Raw genomic sequence first — 24,179 nt, 5'->3', positions numbered from 1 at the left:
GGGCTCTGGCTGTAGATCAGGGTAATGCAGTAAAGGTGAGAGAAGAAGTCTCTAGAGTGCTTCCTACAAGGCTGGAGCTTTGTGACACAAACTGTACAGAGTAGAGGCTTTCCTTCAAGAAACCATATACTGAGAGGCTGCCATTACTGACTTTAGACATTACTAGTTTCCTGGCTGTCTCTGGCCTTAAAACTTTGAGTCACTGAGTCAGAACACGTCTACAACTGGCTAGACAGGAGAAGTCAGGACTCCTGATTGACATACATCTTCCAGGATGGGAAGCCAAAATATAGAAGCCATTGGGCCACCATAAGAACCAGACAAAACTAGTATTGTGGTAATGATCATCCAGCAATGGCGGTCTACTATTCTTCTCTGTCCGGTTTTCCAGAGTTCCCCCCAAGGAAGCATTTAGTTAAGATGCCACACTGCATTCTCTGCTGGTGTGCGGGTCTTCATATATTCCTTCACAAAGTGAAAACTTCAATGTCTATAACGTAACCTGTTTTTCTTATTTTCACAGAATCATCTGGCCTTTGTTATGGAGTATCTGAGCGAAGGAGATCTCGCCGAATTCATAAGATATTCAGCTCCATTTCCGCTGGACATCTTAAGGTAAGTTTGATGTCGGGGTCACTTTGGAGTCGGGGGAGGCTGACCACTGAGGACAGGCAGTGACCTAGCCAGGCCCCTCCAGCTGATCCCGTCCATCTATACCCCTATGTACTATAGGGAGAAGTTACTTTATCTTTACCATTAACTGATCTGTGATGATTTTTGATGCTAATCCATGTATTTCTTTCTCCATCAGAAACCTAACAGCGGAAATTATTTGCTGCCTGCAATTCCTGCACGCCAGAGAGATCGTTCACAGAGATCTGAAGCCGGAAAACATCCTCTTAGACGAAGATGGCCACGCCAGAGTTGCGGATTTTGGATTGTCAGCGAAGGGAGTCACCGAGTCTAAGAGAACTAACGGAATTGTAGGGACACCAATCTACATGGCCCCAGAAGTAAGTATGAACCCGATATCAGACTCAATTATAACATTTATCAAGATATACCAATTATTATGATTGGATATAGAGAAGAGATAAAGGGGTGCTCCACTTCCACTAAATGGAGAATGTTTCCACTGGTGCCCCCGGTTGCTTTTAGTGGTTTTCCAGGCCAGAACAATATCCCCAACAAAAGCTGGGAAGTTCTGAGTCATGGAGCAGTGTTGGGGCTTCTTTGTAGGGGACATTGAGGCTGAGTGTAGATGGATTCATCTGCCTGGCCCGTTTCACACATATGAATGGGGTAAAACCTCCAGTAACTGCTCACCCACTGTTTCCCTTCTCCTCTTTAACATGGGGAGCGCTTGTGAACATTGAGCTATTGGGGTCAGTATACCTTCATCCACCTACTTTAAATGGGGCAATTAAAGGGCACCTCTAGGCAAAGCCCTAGACTGTTTAACCCCTTTCTATTCTATCCAACGTTTAAAAAAAAAAAAGGTTTTGACTATACTTGCCCTTTAAGCCCCACCTCCAATATTCGCAAGCTCCACTTCAGTTTGATGCCGTTTCATTGCAATTTTAGTCATGCATAAGCTTTATACATCACATATGTCACTATGTTATCATCTCTGTCCTCTGCCTGGTCTGACAATGTGCTCATCCCTTTTTCTCTTATGTTTCTTCAGGTCTTGCAAGAAATGGATTATTTCAGCATGGTTGACTATTTCTCCCTTGGAGTTATAGTATACGAGATGGCGTTTGGCAAACATCCCTTCATCACCAGTACTGACGACTGGGAACAAATAAAGATGAAAATGATTTATATGGAGCCCGATTTTGAGGAGGGTATGGACCCTGACCTCCATAACCTCTTAGTTAGGGTAAGTTACAGAGAGCCTCAGCTCCTCTATTGCTCAGATATTGTTATTGGTCATGCAGCATCTCTTTATATTTCATTCTCATATATTTCATTCTTCATTACAGCTTCTGTGGAAAGACCAAGAGGGCCGAAACCATCTAGTCAGTGACATCAGGAGCCATCCGTTCTTCAAGACTATCGACTGGGCAGAGTTAGAGGGAAGAAAGTCAGACGAGCCACCTGAATCTGAACCAGTAAGTATACAGATAATAGAGTCCAAACACATTGGAGGGGGAGGGGAGATTTTCAGCAGCAGGCTCTTCCCCATCTAAGACATTTGTTTTACCAGACTTTTCAGACCAGTGTATATGAATTTGTGATCACTATACAATCATACGGCCTGGTCTGAATGGTTTCTGTTTAGTATTGGAGATGATTATTGTGTATGTCATCTGACCACTAGAGGGAGCTAGGGTGGAAGGAGTGTGCTTGGTGAAATCTGCTGCACCTCGGGGGTGGGGTTCACCATACTTTGTTACCATTCTCTGTATCAATTAGAAATAGTAATGAATGTCTTTTTCTCTTTCTAGATTTATGAGGAACCATCAAATAACAGCATGCCATTGAATGAATTTATCAAAACCCTGGACCGGGAGGCTCCAATATCACCATATGAGCAGGAGTATTTCACAGGCTTTTCATACATGAGCGACAGTTTGATGATGTCACCAATGGAGTTATTTTCACCTCCACCATCATCGCCAGAGAAGCCTAATTTCGCTGACTGTAGTGATGAGAGTGAGCTTCAGAGGGAGGAACCTATGGACTGGGATCCAATATTATCATTGAAGATCCAGAGACCAGTACCGACTCCAATGAAGAACCATTATAAAGATGCTCTTCAACAATTGGCAGAGCTAATGGTCGTTTATCAGCCACCACCAGCGGTCAGACAGGAGAATCTCTTTACACCCTGGCCAATGCATTACGAGGAGGCTCATAAGAACCCAAAAGAGCCTGAGGAGCCTAATAATATCTATGACTTTGGCTACAAGAGAGTTAGTCAGATTCAGCAGCCACCTCAGGACTTCTTCCCAATGGCATACAACCAGGAGAATCTCTTTACACCGTGGCCGATGTACCATGAAGAAGCTCATAACAACCTCATAGAGCCAGAGGAGCAGAATAATATCTATGACTTTGGCTGCAAGAGAGTTAGTCAGATTCAGGAGCCACCACAGGACTTCTTCCCAACGGCATACAGCCAGGAGAATCTCTTTACACCATGGCCGATGTACCACGAAGAGGCTCATAACAACGTCATAGAGCCAGAGGCGCAGCAACACCTATGTGACATATTTCTACCACCAGAGAGACAGGACAGTGGACTTACACCCTGGCCCTGTATTATGAGGAGGCTCATGACAACATCATAGAGCCAAATGTTCAGTTTTTCCCAATTGCCTAAGTCTAGTTCACACCCCTTCAGGCTGGGCGCACATGAGCCAGTTTTTATCAGTGTGCTTTTCTTATATTTGTGTGCTTTTCTTATATTTGTGTGCTTTTCTTATATTCATGTGCGTTTCTTATATTCGCCTGCTTTGGTGGTGACACAGGCTGCTGCATTTGGTGTAAGCTGCAGCATTTGGTGGTGACATAAGCTGCTGCATTTGGTGGTGACATAAGTTGCAGCATTTGATGGTGAGATAGGCTGCAGCATTTGGTGGTGACATAAGCTGCAGCATTTGGTGGTGACATAAGCTGCTGCACTTGGTGGTGACATAAGTTGCAGCATTTGATGGTGAGATAGGCTGCAGCATTTGGTGGTGACATAAGCTGCAGCATTTGGTGGTGACATAAGTTGCAGCATTTGGTGGTGACATAGGCTGCAGCATTTGGTGGTGACATAAGCTGCTGCACTTGGTGGTGACATAAGTTGCAGCATTTGATGGTGAGATAGGCTGCAGCATTTGGTGGTGACATAAGCTGCAGCATTTGGTGGTGACATAAGCTGCTGCACTTGGTGGTGACATAAGTTGCAGCATTTGATGGTGAGATAGGCTGCAGCATTTGGTGGTGACATAAGCTGCAGCATTTGGTGGTGACATAAGCTGCTGCATTTGGTGGTGACATAAGTTGCAGCATTTGATGGTGAGATAGGCTGCAGCATTTGGTGGTGACATAAGCTGCAGCATTTGGTGGTGACATAAGCTGCTGCATTTGGTGGTGACATAAGTTGCAGCATTTGATGGTGAGATAGGCTGCAGCATTTGGTGGTGACATAAGCTGCAGCATTTGGTGGTGACATAAGCTGCAGCATTTGGTGGTGACATAAGTTGCAGCATTTGGTGGTGACATAAGCTGCTGCATTTGGTGGTGACATAAGCTGCAGCATTTGGTGGTGACATAAGCTGCAGCATTTGGTGGTGACATAAGCTGCAGCATTTGGTGGTGACATAAGCTGCTGCATTTGGTGGTGACATAAGCTGCAGCATTTGGTGGTGACATAAGCTGCTGCATTTGGTGGTGACATAAGCTGCAGCATTTGGTGGTGACATAGGTTGCAGCATTTGGTGGTGACATAAGCTGCAACATTTGGTGGTGACATAAGCTGCAGCATTTGGTGGTGACATAAGCTGCAGCATTTGGTGGTGACATAAGCTGCAGCATTTGGTGGTGACATAAGCTGCAGCATTTGGTGGTGACATAAGCTGCAGCATTTGGTGGTGACATAAGCTGCAGCATTTGGTGGTGACATAAGCTGCTGCATTTGGTGGTGACATAAGCTGCAGCATTTGGTGGTGACATAAGCTGCAGCATTTGGTGGTGACATAAGCTGCAGCATTTGGTGGTGACATAAGCTGCAGCATTTGGTGGTGACACATGCTGCTGCATTTGGTGGTGACACATGCTGCTGCTTTTGGTGGTGACATGCCTCGGGCGGTGATGTCATAAGGGGCGGGGAAAGAAAGAAAGAAAGAAAGAAAGAAAGAAAGAAAGAAAGAAAGAAAGAAAGAAAGAAAGAAAGAAAGAAAGAAAGAAAGAAAGAAAGAAAGAAAGAAAGAAAGAAAGAAAGAAAGAAAGAAAGAAAGAAAGAAAGAAAGAAAGAAAGAAAGAAAAAAAGAAAGAAAAAAAAAAAAAGAAAAAAAAAAGAAAAAGAAAGAAAGGAGTGCACAGAGCCTCCTTTCCTCCCTCTCTCCCCAGCACATAGAGACACTTCTAATCCTTTACCTGCTATCCAGCTTGAATCCATTGGTACTTCACCTGCTGCCCAGCCAGATTCCACTGATCCTTTACCCGCTGACCAGCCTGACTTCATGGATACGCCACCAGCTATCAAATCTGGTGCCACTGATCTTCTACTGTTCATGCTGACACTACTAATCCTTTACCTGCTATCCAGCTTGAATCCATTGTTATTTAACCTGTTGCCCAGCCATATGCCACTGATCCTTTATCTGCTGACAATCCTGATGTTGCTTATATACCACCTGCTGCCCAGTCTGCCTCTGCTAGTTTTGTGCCTGCTGCCCAGTCAGTCTCTGGTTCTAGGGTCAAGATATCACCAACTCCAGAGGTCTAATACCTCTGCATCTCCATGCATGTTGCATGCCTGGCATGGGTTACCCGTTTGGTCCAAGATTCCTGTAGTCAACTTTCATGCGCCATTTGCTTAGGTTGTGTCAAAGCCTGGTGGTCCAGATTTCTGCTTTTTATTTACAGCTCCAGTAGTAGAGGTGTTCGGGTTAAGGGCAGAGTTCCATCTGAATTTTGTCCTGGTGTAATGTGTGCCTCGGCGATTCCAAGAGTGTTCGGGGACCTTTGCTGGGGAACCAATGTCTTGAAAAGACCTGGGTGACTGTTAAAATACACTTACAGCTCCAGTAGTAGAGGTGTTCTGGGTAAGGGCAGATTTTTATCTAAAGTTTGGCCTGATCCAGTTGTAATGTGTGCCTCTGCCACTCCAAGGGCATTAGGGGACCTTTTCTGGGGAACCAATGTCTTGGTAAGACCTGGGTGACTGTTAAAATATACTTACACTTACAGCTCCAGTAGTAGAGGTATTCTGGGTAAGGGCAGATTTTTATCTAAAGTTTGGCCTGATCCAGTTGTAATGTGTGCCTCTGCCACTCCAAGGGCATTAGGGGACCTTTTCTGGGGAACCAATGTCTTGGTAAGACCTGGGTGACTGTTAAAATATACTTACACTTACAGCTCCAGTAGTAGAGGTGTAATGTGTGCCTCTGCCACTCCAAGGGCATTAGGGGACCTTTTCTGGGGAACCAATGTCTTGGTAAGACCTGGGTGACTGTTAAAAAAAAACTTAAATTTACAGCTCCAGTAGTAGAGGTGTTCTGGGTAAGGGCAGATTTCTATCTAAAGTTTGTCCTGATCCAGTTGTAATGTGTGCCCCTGCCACTCCAAGGGCATTAGGGGACCTTTTCTGGGGAACCAATGTCTTGGTAAGACCTGAGTGACTGTTAAGATACACTTACAGCTCCAGTAGTAGAGGTGTTTAGGGGACCTATGCTGGGGAACCAATTCCTTGGAAAGACCTGGGTGACTGGTAAAATGAAAAGCAGTATGGGTTAGGGGACTCCACGTTAAGCCTGCAGATGGTCCATGGGATCCCAGCATTGGGATATTTTCTGCCCTGTGGAGCTGCAAGTTCCAAATGTTGTACTTGTTAAAGGATCTGACCTGCGGGAAACTCAGCCAGCTTCCAGGCCCCAACAGCAAGGCACTCAGCCAGCTTCCCAGACCCCAACAGCAAGGCACTCAGCCAGCTTCCCAGACCCCAACAGCAGGGCACTCAGCCTGCTTCCAGACCCCAACAGCAGGGCACTCAGCCAGGTGGCAGAGCACCTAGCCAGTTGTCAGAACCTGGCAGCATGGTATCTAACAGAATGAAGGACTATCAATTTTCAAAAGTACTTTTTATCATATTATAGAGCACTTTTAAAGCAGAACAGGTTGCTTTCAACCAAACTATAAACACATCATATGGCTGGTATCATGGCTGATCACCATGAGAACTGCAGATCAAACAGAAATAAAAATGGAAGTTTCCTTGCTTGTAAAGGATAAGAGGTCAGTAGAAGCAATATTAACCACCAACAATGGTGTCAGTGGACACAATAATACCTGGACCTAGGTAGTATTACGCCTATTTGGATGCACTGTGCCCGCACGGGTGTGCTAGAGAGCCGCAACCTGGGAGCTGCCTTGCAGCGCAACATCCACACCTCCAGTGGCTCTGGTGAAGACCAGGTGGCTCCTTAGACCCTGTGACTCTGGTACACCTCCGTTTGCATGCGGTCACACTGCTCCAACTCCAAAAAATAGCCACAAAAATAGCTAAATTAAAAGAAAAATGGAGTCCATTCAAAGATACGTCAGAATACAAAGAAAAATCTGCTCAAATACAAAGGTTTTTGGCTAAAGCTGATAAAGACATCAAACATAAAAAACCTAAAAATACCAAAGGGATTGGAACAACTATAGAGAAAACAAAGTACTTTTTATCATATTGTAGGGCACTTTTAAAGAAGAACAGGTTGCTTTCAACCAAACTATAAACATATCATATGGCTGGTGTCATGGCTGGTCACCTATACAACAGCATGAGAACTGCAGATCAAACAGAAATGAAGATGGAAGCTTCCCTGCTTGTAAAGGATAAGAGGTCAGTTGGACGCAATAATAACCACCAACAATGGTGTCAGTGGGTGCACCTTGTGTGTAAACATCAGAAGAGCATCTACGGTCTTCAACAATCTGCAAGGATGTGGATTGTGAAAGTGAACAAAGTACTTACTAAAGAGGGATTCTCAAGATGTAAAGTAGACGGGGGTCTCTACTCCAGGAATCAAGACAGATGGATATACATCCTTATCTATGTTGATGACATTATAACCTGTTTTGAACAAGAAGGGGATTACAATCAGAAAGTTCACAAGCTGAAAGAAAATTTTGAAATCAAAGAACTTGGGAACATTAGCTACTATCAGAGAAACTTCAAGAGTTTGTTTCCATGTCTAGCAACAAATTCCAATGCAAACCAGGACTAATACGCACTGTAGCAGAGCGTCCCAGAGAGAGCCAGGAAAAGTCCACTTCGAGGTTTATACATCTCCCAGGCAATTTTTCAGGGCAATGGCTGGTGTTAGTGCTTCAATCATCCCCGGCACCAAGGTTGGTATGGTGTCAGGATGATTGAAACACATTATTTCTATCATTACATTGTAATGTAAAATGAAATGGTTCAACTCACCATAATGCAGAATCATTGGGAGCCCTGAGCGTGTCACTTGCCACCATCGCTTGTCACTTGCCACTATGCCTGCCACCAGATGGAGATGTCACTTGCCACGCTGCCTGGCTGCCACCAGATGGAGATGTCACTTGCCACTATGCCTGCCACCAGATGGAGATGTCACTTGCCACGCTGCCTGGCTGCCACCAGATGGAGATGTCACTTGCCACGCTGCCTGCCACCAGATGGAGATGTCACTTGCCACGCTGCCTGGCTGCCTCCAGATGTTGATGTCACTTGCCACGCTGCCTGGCTGCCATCAGATGGAGGAGGGCGGAACAGCGGTGCGGGCAATGAGAGATGTCACCTCTCTCCACCGCCGCCGCACCGCTGACATTACTTCTCGATCTTTTCAAAAATGGCGCCGGGTGGCGCAATCACGCTACTGCACATGTGCTGCCCGGCCGTGCATGTACGAGCCTTCCCAAGCCCGGCCGCTTCGGAACGGCGCATGCGCAGTAGTGGGCGGCTCGCGGCCATCTTTTCTAAGGGTACCGGTGCCCTTAATCGACTTTAACGGGCAGCCCGAAAGGGGGGGTGGCCGCAAAGTCGCCGCAGGAGCGGCGCCGCCCCTGCACCACTGCCGCTCCGAGGCCTGGCCTTGGTGGCCTTGTGGCAAATCTGGCCCTGGGAATATCCACAAATACCAAGCCAGACTAGTTGCCAAGGGTTGCTCTCAGAAATTTGGTGAAGATTATGACGAAACTTTCACTCCACCATCAGAGCACTTCTTAGCATTGCAGCCAGAAAGGGCATGCAAGTGAAATACCTAGACATGGAGACATTAAGGAAGATCTCTAGATAGAGCGACCACCAGGGTTTGAGAAAGGGGACAACCTTGTGTGTAAACATCAGAAGAGCATCTACGGTCTTATACAATCTGCAAGGATGTGGAATGCGAAAGTGAACAAAGTACTTACTAAAGAGGGATTCTCAAGATGTAAAGCAGACCCCCGTCTCTACTCCAGGAATCAAGAAGACAGATGGATATACATCCTTATCTATGTTGATGACATTTATAACCTGTTTTGAACAAGAAGGGGATTACAATCAGATAGTTCACAAGCTGAAAGAAAATTTTGAAATCAAAGAACTTGGGGACATTAGCTACAATCTGGGTATCCAAATAGAGAGAGAAAAAGATGGAAGTTCTCAGAAAATCTGCGAAATCTTGCAACAATTCCATATGCAATATGCAAAGGAAGTGAAATGTCTATGGAACCAGGCTATCGAAAGAGCACTGAAGGAGAAAACTTGCTACCCAACAATGATACGTATCACAGAGGAATTGGTAAGCTGCTATATGTTGCCACTGTGACAAGACCAGACATATTTGCAGCACTGGGATCCAGCGTCATCCTCACCTCCCCATTCCCAGGTTTTTTCCTCCCACACTTCAAAAACTTTCCTCGCGTTGGTGGTGCAGTGGTGAGCATAGCTGCTTATCCAGCAGCTGACCCGGGTTCGATTCCCGGCCAACGCAATTGCCAACATGGCTGCCTCGACCGCTAACCACTTTGTGTCCCCAGGGAGAAATCTGCTGTGCAAATTAAATGCTGATGGAATAAAATTTAAATCAAAAGGAATGTGTTTATGTATGTGTTTTGTTAAGCATTTTGAATAATATATTTTTTTGCACAAGAAAATGATTGTTTTGTATTCTCATTTTCAGCCAGTAGGTGGAGCACTCAGCTCATTTTCAGGTATTTTCTAGGCTATCCTTAGCAACTTGGCTGAAAAAAAGCCTGCTGTTTACTATATAGTATTTACTATATACTATATAGCTCTCTCTAACACTAACCCTCCCTATAACCCCAATACTATCCCTCCCTATATCCCCAAGAATAACCCTCCCTGTAACCCCAATACTAACCCTTCCTATATCCCCAAGAGTAACCCTCCCTGTAACCCCAATACTAGCCCTCCCTATATCCCCAAGAATAACCCTCCCTGTAACCCCAATACTATCACTCCCTATATCCCCAAGAGTAGCCCTCCCTGTAACCCCAATACTATCCCTCCCTATATCCCCAAGAATAACCCTCCCTGTAACCCCAATACTATCCCTCCCTATATCCCCAAGAATAACCCTCCCTGTAACCCCAATACTATCCCTCCCTATATCCCCAAGAATAACCCTCCCTGTAACCCCAATACTATCCCTCCCTATATCCCCAAGAATAACCCTCCCTGTAACCCCAATACTATCCCTCCCTATATCCCCAAGAATAATCCTCCCTGTAACCCCAATACTATCCCTTCCTATATCCCCAAGAATAACCCTCCCTGTAACCCCAATACTATCCCTCCCTATATCCCCAAGAATAATCCTCCCTGTAACCCCAATACTATCCCTCCCTATATCCCCAAGAATAACTCTCCCTGTAACCCCAATACTATCCCTCCCTATATCCCCAAGAATAACCCTCCCTGTAACCCCAATACTATCCCTCCCTATATCCCCAAGAATAACCCTCCCTGTAACTCCAATACTATCCCTCCCTATATCCCCAAGAATAACCCTCCCTGTAACCCCAATACTATCCCTCCCTATATCCCCAAGAATAACCCTCCCTGTAACCCCAATACTATCCCTTCCTATATCCCCAAGAATAACCCTCCCTGTAACCCCAATACTATCCCTCCCTATATCCCCAAGAATAACCCTCCCTGTAACCCCAATACTATCCCTCCCTATATCCCCAAGAATAACCCTCCCTGTAACCCCAATACTATCCCTCCCTATATCCCCAAGAATAACCCTCCCTGTAACCCCAATACTAGCCCTCCCTATATCCCCAAGAATAACCCTCCCTGTAACCCCAATACTATCCCTTCCTATATCCCCAAGAATAACCCTCCCTGTAACCCCAATACTATCCCTTCCTATATCCCCAAGAATAACCCTCCCTGTAACCCCAATACTATCCCTTCCTATATCCCCAAGAATAACCCTCCCTGTAACCCCAATACTATCCCTCCCTATATCCCCAAGAGTAACCCTCCCTGTAACCCCAATACTATCCCTCCCTATATCCCCAAGAGTAACCCTCCCTGTAACCCCAATACTATCCCTTCCTATATCCCCAAGAGTAACCCTCCCTGTAACCCCAATACTATCCCTCCCTATATCCCCAAGAGTAACCCTCCCTGTAACCCCAATACTATCCCTTCCTATATCCCCAAGAATAACCCTCCCTATAACCCCAATACTAGCCCTTCCTATATCCCCAGATATGTTTTAATTAAAGCATTATTTTTATCCTACCTACCTGTCAGGCGAATACATTGTCATGACTACTCACTTCCACCTGAAGAGGAAAATTGGATACTTTGTCATACAGACCTATCTACCGTGTATAATGACCGTCATCCTTTCACAAGTGTCCTTCTGGCTTAACAGGGAGTCAGTCCCAGCCAGGACCGTGTTTGGTAAGTTAAACGCAACAGGAAATATAAGTAATATAAGCAGGCAATAGTTTGTTTCGTTCCTTCCTTCTTTGGATGTGTTTGGATGTCTGTATCCATCTTATTAGGGTTGAAGGCTTTTTGATTCCATTCGTCCCTTTTGATTCCTATAGTCCCCTCTGACCTTAACCTGTATTGTTCTACGGTCTCATTGTATCCCAGGTCCTACTCCATAGAAAAAACAAATAAATGAGGGTGCTCCAGCCTAATGAATTATCCCGCAGCATTTACAGTGCATCCAGAAAGTATTTACTTTTTACACATTTTGTTATGTTACAGCCTTATACCAAAATGGATTAAATTCAATATTTTCTCCAAAATTCTACAAACAATACCCCATAATGACAACAAAAATAGAAGTTTGTTTGAAATCTTTGCAAATTCATAAAAAAAAAAAAGTACATGTACAAATGTACAAAAGTATTCACAGTCTTTGCTCAATACTTTGGTGAAGCTCCTTTGGCACCAATTACAGCCTCAAGTCTTTTTGAGTATGATGCTACAAGCTTGGCACACCTATTTTTTGGGCAGTTTCTTCCATTCTTCTTTGCAGGACCTCTCAAGCTCCATCAGGTTGGATGGGGAGCGTTGGTGCACAGCCATTTTCAGATCTCTCCAGAGATGGTCAATCAGGTTGAAGTCTGGGCTCTGGCTGGGCCACTCAAGGACCTTCACAGAGTTGCCCTGTAGCCACTCCTCTTTTACCTTGGCTGTGTGCTTAACCTCCCTGGCGGTATGATTATTTCGGATTTTAGGTGCTGAAAGCGGTACAATTATTTTGCATGGAAATTTGGCGTTTTATATTGTAGGTCTGTAATTCTTAACAATAACACACTTAAATCTGTCCAAACAAGAGTCTAGTAGATATCCCGGGTATGATAAAGTTTGAAACACAAAAACATAAATAAATAAATATAAATAATTAAAAAAATATATATATATATATATAATAATAATAAAATGAATTTCCCCACGATTCACTATCGCTCAATTCTGCAAGTGTTCTAATTTACTATCGCCGTTTTCTAGCTGGTCTAAAGCCACTTTTGACATAAAGGGACACTTTTTGGTTGCTATGGACAATCTCCAGTTTCCAGGCAGAAAGAACAGTATATAGCATATAAAATTGCATGCAGGGCATGGGCCAAAGCACTGGGGACAAAAGGGATGTGAAATAATTTCATACAGTACTGTAATCTATAAGATTACAGTACTGTATGTGTTATGATTTTTACATCTTTTTGAATTTGCCGCCAGGCTCCGCCCCCGTGCGTCGCGCTGCTCGCAGGGAACGGAGCCTGGCATGGAGGGGCTTCGGAGGAGACAGAGCTCACGGACATAGCAGGGGACATCGCGGGATCCTGGGGACAAGGTAAGTAACGCTGCACCAGGATTCTGCATAGTAATCCCGAGTGTGGCTCAGGGTTACTGCTAATGGGACTGAAATTTAACCCCGAGCCACACTCGGGATTACCGTCAGGGAGGTTACGGTTGTTGTCCTGTTTGAAGATGAACCTTCGCCCCCAGTCTGAGGCCCAGAGCAGGTTTTCATCAAGGATGTCTCTGTACATTTCTGCATTTACAGTGACTTGAAAAAGTATTCATACCCTTTCAAATTTTCCACATTTTGTCATGTTACTACCAAAAATGTAAATGTATTTTATTGGGATTTTATGTGAAAGACCAATACAAAGTGGCACAAAATTGTGAAGTGGAAGGAAAATGATAAATGGTTTTCAACATTTTTAAACTAATAAATATGTGAAAAGTGTGGGGGTGCATTTGTATAGCGCCCCCCTGAGTCAATAATTTGTAGAAACCCCTTTCGCTGCAATTACAGCTGCAAGTCTTTTTGGGGATGTTTCTACCAGCTTTGCACATCTGGAGAGGGACATTTTTTTTCCCATTCTTCTTAGCAAAATAGCTCAAGCTCTGTCAGATTGGATGGAAAGCGTCTGAACAGCAATTTTCAAGTCTTGCCACAGATTCTCAATTGGATTTAGGTCTGGACTTTGACTGGGCCATTCTAACACATGAATATGCTTTGATCTAAACCATTCCATTGTAGCTCTGGCTGTATGTTTAGGGTCGTTGTCCTGCTGGAAGGTGAACCTCCGCCCCAGTCTCAAGTCTTTTGCAGACCCTAAAAAGTTTTCTTCTAATCCCACATACACACGAGCGGAATTTCCGACAGAAAGAGTCCAATGGGAGCTTTGCATTGTATATTCCAACCGTGTGTATGCCCCATCGGACTTTTTCTGTCGAAAATTCAGACGGACTTAGATAGAGAACATGTTCTATATTTTTCTGACAGAACAAATTACTATCGGAAAAAACGCTCATCTGTATGCTGTTCCGACGCACCAAAAATGATGCATGCTCTCAAGCAAGTACGAGAAGGAAGCTATTGGCTACTGGCTATTGAACTTCCGTTTTCTAGTCCCGTCGTACATGTTGTACATCACTGCGTTCTGGACGGTCGGAATTTGGTGTGATGTAAGCAAGACAGCTTGAGCGGAATTCCGTTGGAACTCCGTCGTAAAAACATTCAGAGTTTATTCCGACGGCAAAACTGGTCGTGTGTACAGGGCATAAGTATGCCCTGTATTTGGCTCCATCCATCTTCCCATGAACTCTAACCAGCTTCCCTTTCCCTGTTGAAGAAAAACATCCCCACAACATGATGCTGCCACCACCATGTTTCACAGTGGGGACGGTGTGCATTATTAGTTTTCCACCACACTTAGCATTTTGCTTTTAGGCCGAAAAGTTCAATTTTGGTCTCATCTGACCAGAGCACCTTCTTCCACATGTTTGCCGTGTCCCCCACATGCCTTCTCGCAAACTGCAATTGGGACTTCTTATGGCTTTATTTCAACAATGGCTTTCTTCTTGCCACTCTTCCATAAAGGGCAGATTTGTGGAGAGCACAATTAATAGTTGTCCTGTGGACAGATTCTCCCACCTGAGCTGTGGATCTCTGCAGCTCCTCCAGAGTTACCATGGGCCTCTTGGCTACTTCTCTGAATAATGCTTTTCTTGCCCATGTCAGTTTAGGTTGGCGGCCATGTCTTGGTAGGTTTGCAGTTGTGCCATACTCTTTCCATTTTCGGATGATGGATTGAACAGTGCTATGTGCGATGTTCAAAGCTTGGGATATTTTTTTATAACCTAACCTTGCTTTAAACTTCTCCACAATTTTATCCCTGACCTGTCTGGTATGTTCCTTGGCCTTCATGATGCGGTTTGTTCACTAAGGTTCTCAAACAAATCTCTGAGGGCTTCACAGAACAGCCATATTTATACTGAGATTAAATTAGACACGGGTGGACTCTATTTACTAATTAGTTGACTTCTGAGGGCAATTGGTTCCACTAGATTTTTTTTTAGGGGTATCAGAGTAAGGGGGGCTAAATACGTATGCATGCCACACTTTTCAGATATTTATTTGTAAAAAATATTGAAAACCATTTATCATTGTCCTTCCACTGCACAATTATGTGCCACTTTGTGTTGGTCTATCACATAAAATCCCAATAAAATGCATTTAAATTTTTGGTTGTAACATGACAAAATGTGGAAAATGTCAAGGGTTCTGAATACTTGTTCAAGACACTGTATCTTTCCCTGGATCCTGACTAGTCTTCCAGTTCCTGCCACTGAAAAACATCCCCACGGTATGATGCTGCCACCACCATGCTTCACTGTAGGGATGGTATTGGCCAGGTGATGAGTGGTGCCTGGTTTTCTCCAGACATGATGCTTGCCATTCAGGTCAAATAGTTCCATCTTTGTTTTATCAGACCAGAGAATTTTGTTTCTCATGGTCTGAAAGTCCTTCAGGTGCCTTTTGGCAAACTCCAGACGGGCTGTTATGTGCCTTTTACTGAGGAGTGGCTTCCGTCTGGCCACTCTACCATACAGGCCTGATTGGTGGAATGTTGCAGAGATGGTTGTTCTTTTGGAACATTCTTCTGTCTCCACAGAGAAACACTGGAGCACTGAGTGACCATCAGGATCTTGGTCACCTCCCTGACTAAGGCTCTTCTCCCCCGAATGCTCAGTTTGGCCCACACTAGGAAGAGTCCTGGTGGTTTCAAACGTCTTCCATTTACGGATGATGGAGGCCACTGTGCTCATTGGGACCTTCAATGCTGCAGACATTTTTCTGTACCCTTCCCCAGATCTGTGCCTCAATACAATCCTGTCTCAGAGGTCTACAGACAATTCTTTGGACTTCATGGCTTGGCTTGTGCTCTGACGTGCACTGTTAACTGTGGGACCTTATATAGACAGCTGTGTGCCTTTCCAAATCATGTCCAATCAACTGAATTTACCACAGGTGGACTCCAATCAAGTTATAGATACATCTCAAGGATGATCAGTGCAAACAGGATGCCCCTGAGCTTAATTTTAAGAGTCATGGCAAAGGCTGTGATACTTATGTAGATGGGATTTTTTTCTTATTTTTTAAAATAAATTGCAAAGTTTAAAACAAACTTCTTTCATGTTGTCATTATGGGGTATTGTTTGTAGAATTTTGAGGAAAATAATGAATTTAATCAATTTTGGAATAAGGCTGTAAAATAACATGTGGAAAAAGTGAAGCGCTATCAATACTTTCGCATGCACTGTATTTAAGATTAATAAGAATAATACTCACAAACATGTGACTTAAAATCGCTCATCGAGCTACTCATCTATAGCCCAGTAGTCTCAGACTTGGCACACTCCAGAATGCAGGGGGCCCTCATTGGGATCCTTTATGACTAACATGTTTCAAAGGTACCCCTTCTTCATCAGAACCAAGCTGATGAAGAAGGGGTTACCTTTGAAACGCGTTAGCCATAAAGGATCCCGGTGAGGCCCCCCTGCACTCTGGAGTGTGCCAAGTCTGGGACTACTGGGCTATAGATAAGTAGCTCGATGAGTGATTTTAATTCACATGTTTGTATTCTTCTTGTTAATCTTAAATAAACGCTGTAGGATAATGCACTAGGCTGGTGTGCCCCCTTTTGTCTGTTTTTTGTAGTGGCTTCAAGACATCCCCAGTCCTACAGGGCAGCAAGGCTTGAAGCATTCTCCAGCAATGTGGTGTCATCTTTTACACCTGTACCAGGCTATCACACTTATGTGCAGGAGACATTCTGTCATTATTGGCCTACTCCATAGAGGCCACGCTTTCCATACACTGCACTGATGGCCTAAAAGCCTGAAACAACTCTATGCAGTTTGGAATAAACAGCTCTATTATTATTAGTCTACATATTTTGGAGGTGCATCTGGTTGATGGGGCTTAAAGGAATCATTTGCATGGCCTCACTCCCTGTCTTCAAATAAGGAATAATCTTTTTATTTTTAGAATATGATGGAATGAAACATGCAAATACATTACTGTTCTAAGCAATAATTTCTATTGGGGGACTTGGTCTTTATAGTCCCTTCTCTCCCTATTTTGGAGGTGCACCTGGTTGATGGGGCTTAAAGGAATCATTTGCATGGCCTCACTCCCTGTCTTCAAATAAGGAATAATCTTTTAATTTTTGGGAATATGATGGAATGATACATGCAAATACATTACTGTGCTAGGCAATAATTTTGATTGGAGGACTTGGTTTCTTTAGTCCCTTCTCTCCATAACCTATACCTATATGGTCATATTTTACTCCACAGAAGCCATGGTTTCTATATGCTGCACTGATGATGGCCAACAAGCCTGTTATATATTAGGCTATGTGCTCAGTCTTCTTGGTTGAATATTACTGGATTAACTCGGAAGACTGAGGACCTCTGATGGAGAAAATAAAGTACTGTGGGGAACGTTTTTTTTTTTTTTCTAGGGGACCATTTTGAAAATTTAAAAAAATAGAGTTGCTTATGTTGGTTGGTGTGTATGTACTTTTGTACTACATTATAAAACTAATAAAAATGTATTTTATAAAAAATAAAAATAGAGTTGGCTTTAAAGCTTATCTTGTAGACCAGAGGTCTCCAAACTTTCTAAACAAAAGGCCAGTTTACTGTCCTTCAGACTTTAGGGGGGCCAGACTGTGGCCATCATTAGTAGACAGTGGCCCAGCATCAGTTGGAGTAAACAATGCCCCATTTTTGGTGTCATTGGGAGAAATGGTCCCCCATCATTGGTATTATTGGGCCCCACTGTTGGTGTCATTGGGAGGAAGTGTGCCCCTTCAATGGTGTCAGTGAAAAAAATACTGCCCCAAGGGCCTGATAAAAGCAAGCATTCGGCCCCCGGGACACAGTTTGGAGACCACTGTTGTAGACCATAAACTACTATGTAAAAGCTTACAGATGACCACTCCATGAAATCATCCCACCATGACTTGCATTTGAAATGGGTCCAGTCCGTCCTGGATTGTTACACACATTTAGAAAAAAAAAAAAAAAGGACGGCGCACACCAGAAAAACAGCCCAAGTATACAGGAGAGTCAAAAACGGCTTCAGTCCGGCTGCTCCCAAGCCACGACCCCCAATGCATTTCACACAGCCCCCCCTGTGGGTGGGGTGAATTGCATCAGGGGCATGGCCTGGGAGAAGCCGTTTATGACTCACTTTATACACTTGGGCTATTTCTCTAGTGCGCGGTGCTTCCTTCTTTTCTTATCCTGTAGACCGCCACCCAATTTAAAAAAGCACTGTTAATTAAAGAAAAAAAAAACACAACAGAATAAAATTTAAGGTTATGTGATGTCACTGGACCCTTTCTCAGGGTTCTAGGAAAACCATTCCATAACTGTGCAAGGATGTGTCCTTGCATGATTTGGAACCCTCAGCTTTCCAACGATCCTGGCAGTCAAGTCAATCTTACTTAGATGAGCTGTCCAAAATCCAAGGTAAGTATAGATTAGGTATTTTTTTAATGTCTATTTTTTTTTTTTTTTAATTTAACTGTGCTTTTTAACATAAAGGCGCGGTCTATTCGATAAGTAGGCCTTGCGTTTTAATGCAAAGTCCCCATTAAAGGATCACTTAGAACCACAACTTGAAAGTGGTTCCTGGAGCTCTACATGATGGGAAAGACTTCAGCCTCCTGAAAAGGTAAGTACTTTTTTTTTTTTTTTTTTTTTTAATAGGGTATCCTTTGTTTTTGTTTTTTTACAGAGGCAACTGGGTCTTAAACAAATATTTTTCTTATACAAATGTATTGATTTCGTATTTGTGAATGCAGTGACTGTAAGCAACATGCCTATATGACAGCTTTTCTCTTTACCATAGGAGTCACTACTGTTTTGACCATGACAACACTGAGTATCAGTGCACGGAACTCTCTGCCCAAGGTTGCCTATGCCACAGCAATGGATTGGTTTATGGCAGTGTGCTATACTTTTGTCTTCTCTGCACTTATTGAGTTCGCTACAGTCAATTATTTCACTAAAAGAGGCTGGGCCTGGGATGGTAAAAGAGCCCAGGAAGGCCAGACTTTCAAGGTAAGAAGGAGTAATAATATCAGGTTGAGGTCAAGTTCCTCCACCTCAAACTCACTCATCCATGTCTTTATGGACCTTGCTTTGTGCACTGGTGTGCAGTCATGTTGGAACAGGAAGGGGACATCCTCAAACTGTTCCCACAAAGTTGGGAGCATGAAATTGTCCAAAATGTTTTGGTATGCTGACGCCTTAGGAGTTTCCTTCACTGGAACTAAGGGGACAAGCCCAACCCCTGAAAAACAACCCCACACCATAATCCCCCCCCTCCATCAAATGATTTGGACCAGCGCACAAAGCAAGGTCCATAAGGACATGGATGAGCGAGTTTGGGGTGCAGGAACATGACTGGCCTGCACAGATTCCTGACCTCAACCCGACAGAACACCTTTGGGATAAATTTGAGCGCAGACTGCGAGCCAGGCCTTCTTGTCCAACATCAGTGCCTGACCTTTACAAATGCACTTCTGGAAGAATGGTCAAACATTCCCATAGAAACACTCCTAAACCTTGTGGACAGCCTTCCCAGAAGAGTTGAAGCTGTTATAGCTGCAAATGGTGGGACAACTCAATATTGAACCCTACGGACTAAGACTGGGATGGCAATAAAGTTCATGTGCATGTAAAGGCAGATGTCCCAATACTTTTGGTAATATAGTGTATACATATAAAACATAATAATAATAGCTGTCCCTACACTAATTTAAAGTAGCCAAGAAAGAAGCTACAGCCCGAGTAGAAAGCCTGTACCCTGCCAGTATTCTGCATGCTTCAGAGATGGACCATTACTCCCTATGTTGAAGAAGTGGTCTCTGTGCAGATGTCCAACATACCCCCTGCTGAGTCAGACCTATAACTATGCAAAACACAGGGAACATGGGGTTCAGTGATTAGAGAGCCCTACCTCTGGCTTGGCATGAGGCATGTCAGTGCCTACTTGCTACTTTCTACTCCCTATACAGTGGTACCCTGGATTATGAGCATAATTCGTACCAGAAGAATGCTTGTAATCCAAAGTTCTCGTATATCAAAGCGAGTTTCCCCATAGGAGTCAATGGAAACTCAGATAATTCGTTCCACAGTGACTGCTATTGTATGCAGTACCGCATGTGGCCAGAGGTGGGGGAGTGTCTCCGAGCGTCACTGGCGCCCCCGCACTTCTGGCCAAATCATTTATTCTCTGGGAAAATAAAACAAAGAATAAGACTGGTCAGTATAAGCAAATTTTCCTATATTTAAAGAAATGAAGAGTACAATATTGTTGTACATATTCCCTTTATTTGTTTAACCACTTGCCGCCTGCCATATAGCAAAATGACGGCTGCAAAGTGGTTTCAATACCCTGATTGGGCGTCATATGACGTCCTCAGGATATTGAGCCACTGCGCGCCCACCGGGGGGCGCGCATCGCGGCGATCGTTGTTGCGGGGTGTCAGTCTGACACCCCGCAACACCAATCTAGGAAAAGAGTCTCTGACAGAGACCCTTTACCACGTGATCAGCCGTGTCCAATCACGGCTGATCACGATGTAAATAGGAAGAGCCGGTGATCGGCTTTTCCTCACTCGCGTCTGACAGACGTGAGTAGAGGAGAGCCGATCGGCTGCTCTCCTGACAGGGGGGGTCTGTGCTGATTGTTTATCAGCACAGCCCCCCCTCGGATCCCACCCAGGACCACCAGGCAAGCCGCCCAGGACCACCAGGGAAGCCATCCACACTGGACCACCAGGTATGCCCCCTAGACCCCCAGGGAAATACTAATCTGTGCCCAGGCAGCTGCCAATCAGGGCCCACTCACAATGACTACCACTGCCAGCGCCACCAGGGATGCCTATCAGTGCACAGCAGTGCCGCCTATCAGTGCCACCTATAAGAACCTATCTTTGCAGCCTTTCAGTGCCCATCAGTGTCGCCCATCAGTTCCACCCATGAGTGCCCATCAGTGCCGCATATCAGTGCCACCTACCAGTGCCCATCGTCAGTGCCCGCTCATTGGTGCCACCTCATCGGTGCCGCCTTATCGGTGCCTGTCAGTGCCGCCTTATCAGCGCCCATCAGTGAAAGAGAAATCTTACTTATTTACAAAATTTTTGAACAGAAACAAAAGCAAACTTTTATTTTTTTCAAAATTTTCTGTCTTTTTTTTTATTTGTTTAGCAAAAAATAAAAACCTCAGTGGTGATCAAATGCCACCAAAAGAAAGCTCTATTTGTGGGAACAAAATGATAAAAATTTAGTTTGGGTACAGTGTAGCATGAACGTGCAATTGTCATTCAAACTGCGACAGCACTGAAAGCTGAAAATTGGTCTGGGCAGGAAGGTGTATAAGTGCCCTGTATTGAAGTGGTTAATATATGCGTGATAAAAAAAAAAAAAAAATGTGCACTATTTGTGGTGTATTTAAAAAGGAAACGCATTTGTCTTTTTGGGTTGGGCAATTATGATATATGGTATTTTAATGTTTTGGGGGGTTTTTAACCAGTAGGTGAAGTTCCGTACTCTTTTTTCATTTTTCCTCATCTCTTTACAGCCTGTTAAAATAAACAGCTGTTAATAGACCACAATAGCTGAAGCTGGAATTTAAACAAAGCTTAATGATTCACAGGGGTGACTCAAAAATAACTAATCACTTATCAGGCAGCTTAGTTGCAAGTTTCAGTCAGACAATGCAGTGCCTCAAGGTAGGATGCTACTGTATGTTCTGTCTCCCAAGAAAACCATAGTGCTCTGGGAATCCTTTATGTACATGTAGTGAGCGGTGGGCAGCAAGCCCATTGAACACTACACATTCAAGTCAAAGGGGAAGTGCGACAAATGCCCCGCGACCGTGTGCAATGCATGCAGTTGTGGTGAGTTTGATGGCAAAAATGGTGTTAAAACAAGCGTCGAGGAGGCATCACCTTACTGCCTGTCAGTAGCCTCCGGCGAGCTATCCGATGGTGGATCAGGCTTCAGAGGCAAGGGAGATTTAGATGCACGTCTAAAATCTTCCCTTAGGATAACTAAATGATTTGCAGAAATGCACCCTTATTAGCAGGTGCAAGCCTAAAATTTAGGGGTGTATTTGTAATTGCATGTTCATTCTTTCTGTGCAAATGGGGGCAAAAATCGAAGGGTATTTATCTATTTTCTCTCCAGGCCGAATGTTGCTTATTCGTCAAAGTGAATCAGGAAAATATGACATTGTGTGACAGCGTTGATTGGCCCATCATACTGTTTTGTATTTTCCCCCTAGATAAAAGAACCTATAATCCTGGCAAAGAAGTCCAGCACGACCTACAACATAGTGGGGACAACCTACACACTGAACATCAAGGAACCAGCCTTGGCCACAATTGCAAAGAATGCTGCTCTCCCACCCCCTCCTCTATCTCCGCCGCACGCTGAGCTAAAGCCATTAGACGGCAAAAAGACTTACAACAGCGTCAGCCGCATTGACAAGATTTCACGCATCGTCTTCCCAGTCTTGTTTGCCATCTTTAATCTGGTGTACTGGGCAACCTATGTCAACCGAGAATCATCAATCAAGAGAAGGATTCCAAAATAATTACAAAAAAAAAAAAAAAAAAGATTCCTTTTGGACTCCTAGCTTGTGTGGGACGTGTTACCTGTCTCTTCTCAAGGTATCACCTACTGTTTGTTTGTTTTTGTTTTTTTTTTGAAAGATGTCTGAAGGTTCCTACAGATGTAAAAGAACGTTCACCCGAAGAGTCCATTAAAAGTCAGGTTAGGGAACGTTAAAAATTTTGTAGGTCCGCCTTAACTGTGGCAAACATCCCGTGCCTGTGTCTTTTCAGAGCCTTTTTCCAGAAATAGGCCAGAGCCAGGGATGTCTGCAGAGTGTTACCCTTCCCTCCTCCATAGGTGCATACTGGCACATTTGATGTGAACGTGCATGCTTGTTCAGCGATCTGTGGCCGGGTCGCGCATGCACAGCCAGCGGCCATCTAACGTCTGTAGGCTGCTGAGTTTCTCTCTTTATGCTCACTGTGATATCTGCCCTTAACAGGGTACTTTGCTTATTTGTTTTGAGGGCTTACGACTGTTCGAATCCAGAGACTTGTCGATTCGCTAACCTTCGATTCACCCAAATATCTGCATTATAATCTGTCTGGTCTGCAGAGAAGCATACAACTCAAACATTCCTGCAATAGTGATTCATTAAATTTTACAAAAATATCTGAAAAATGTTTAAAGATTGCATATGAGGTGAATTATAAAAACTTGCATTTCAGCAGCTCACCTATTTGCATGCCGATCGATTCGCTCATCACTATGTACAATAATAAAGGTGTGAAACGATTGTCACCTGATCCAGCCAATTCTAGCCAGATGTCTGTTGGAGGTTTGCAGCCTGTGCAGACATCCGTAGCCATCTAGTTTCAATGGAAATGATCAGTTCCCTTTGTCCATAAAATCCCTTTCTTCGAGAGTCATTGTAAGACCATGTACAATAATTCTTTCTGTGTGGGTTGACTGCCAACCACAAAACCTTTGGACACTATGCACATCAAAAAGGGTCCAGCTCTCTTAAATAGTTATATTTCTACTTCGGCTCAAGAGCTCAGTTGTAGAAAACAGTGAAAGGTACAACATCCTTCCCACAACCATTTAACACAACAATGCCCACAAACCAACTAAGAGAGAACACTCAGAATGGAAAAACTATGTCCTCCAGTGAACTTCAGAAAAACTTTTACACAAAGTCTTAATTTCGTCTTCATTTATTAGAGGACACAGTACAGGAATACTTTACGCATGGGATACCCAAAAGCAGGGCAGCCATGTACATCCAACAAGGCAAGGAAACATGTCACAGAGCAGGATCTAATGACCAAAGATAGCTTCCACCTATGCAAGCATATCCACCCCATAAAACCTAATATAGGTGTAAATGGAGGACCACGTCATAGCTTTGGAAACCTAGAAGACCAAAGCCATAGTAGAGAAAGTAGGATCCCGATGTTATAAGGCAAAGGTTTGATTCAGTGAATCATTTTAGAAATAGATCAGGAAAGTCGATCCTGCACTCCAACATCAAAGACCCCTGGAATGGTTGGTAGGTGGTGGCACCACAAACTAACAGGAT

The 24,179-nt window shown here is 44.0% G+C and overlaps 2 protein-coding genes and 1 non-coding gene across 3 annotated transcripts in view; 2 read left to right on the top strand and 1 right to left on the bottom strand.

Moving 5' to 3' along the window:
- Positions 1-24,179, bottom strand: part of GTF3C5 (general transcription factor IIIC subunit 5) — a 114,210-nt gene that overhangs the window by 68,039 nt on the left and 21,992 nt on the right. The window lies entirely within an intron of this gene.
- LOC141109031 (gamma-aminobutyric acid receptor subunit alpha-3-like) lies at positions 2,682-23,127 on the top strand. Its single transcript, XM_073600986.1, has 4 exons — positions 2,682-3,210; positions 11,456-11,608; positions 18,882-19,093; positions 22,326-23,127. Exons 1-4 carry the CDS (start codon positions 2,682-2,684, stop codon positions 22,635-22,637), a joined length of 1,206 nt encoding a protein of 401 aa, XP_073457087.1. The 3' UTR covers positions 22,638-23,127.
- TRNAD-AUC (transfer RNA aspartic acid (anticodon AUC)) lies at positions 9,588-9,659 on the top strand. Its single transcript has one exon. It is a non-coding gene; the product is annotated as a tRNA-Asp (tRNA).

This window comes from Aquarana catesbeiana, linkage group LG09 (genome assembly GCF_042186555.1).
Source record: "Aquarana catesbeiana isolate 2022-GZ linkage group LG09, ASM4218655v1, whole genome shotgun sequence".
Classification (NCBI taxonomy): Eukaryota; Metazoa; Chordata; class Amphibia; order Anura; family Ranidae; genus Aquarana; species Aquarana catesbeiana.
This window is presented reverse-complemented; position numbering and strand designations above follow the sequence as displayed.

What these genes read in the sequence shown, in the direction of transcription:
- LOC141109031 (XM_073600986.1), top strand. Translation starts at nt 2,682, where the DNA reads ATGGACTGGGATCCAATATTATCATTGAAGATCCAGAGACCAGTACCG. An exon ending in CCCAGCCAGGACCGTGTTTG is followed by an intron (nt 11,609 to 18,881) that starts GTAAGTTAAACG and finishes TCTTTACCATAG; the next exon opens with GAGTCACTACTGTTTTGACC. An exon ending in AGGAAGGCCAGACTTTCAAG is followed by an intron (nt 19,094 to 22,325) that starts GTAAGAAGGAGT and finishes TTTTCCCCCTAG; the next exon opens with ATAAAAGAACCTATAATCCT.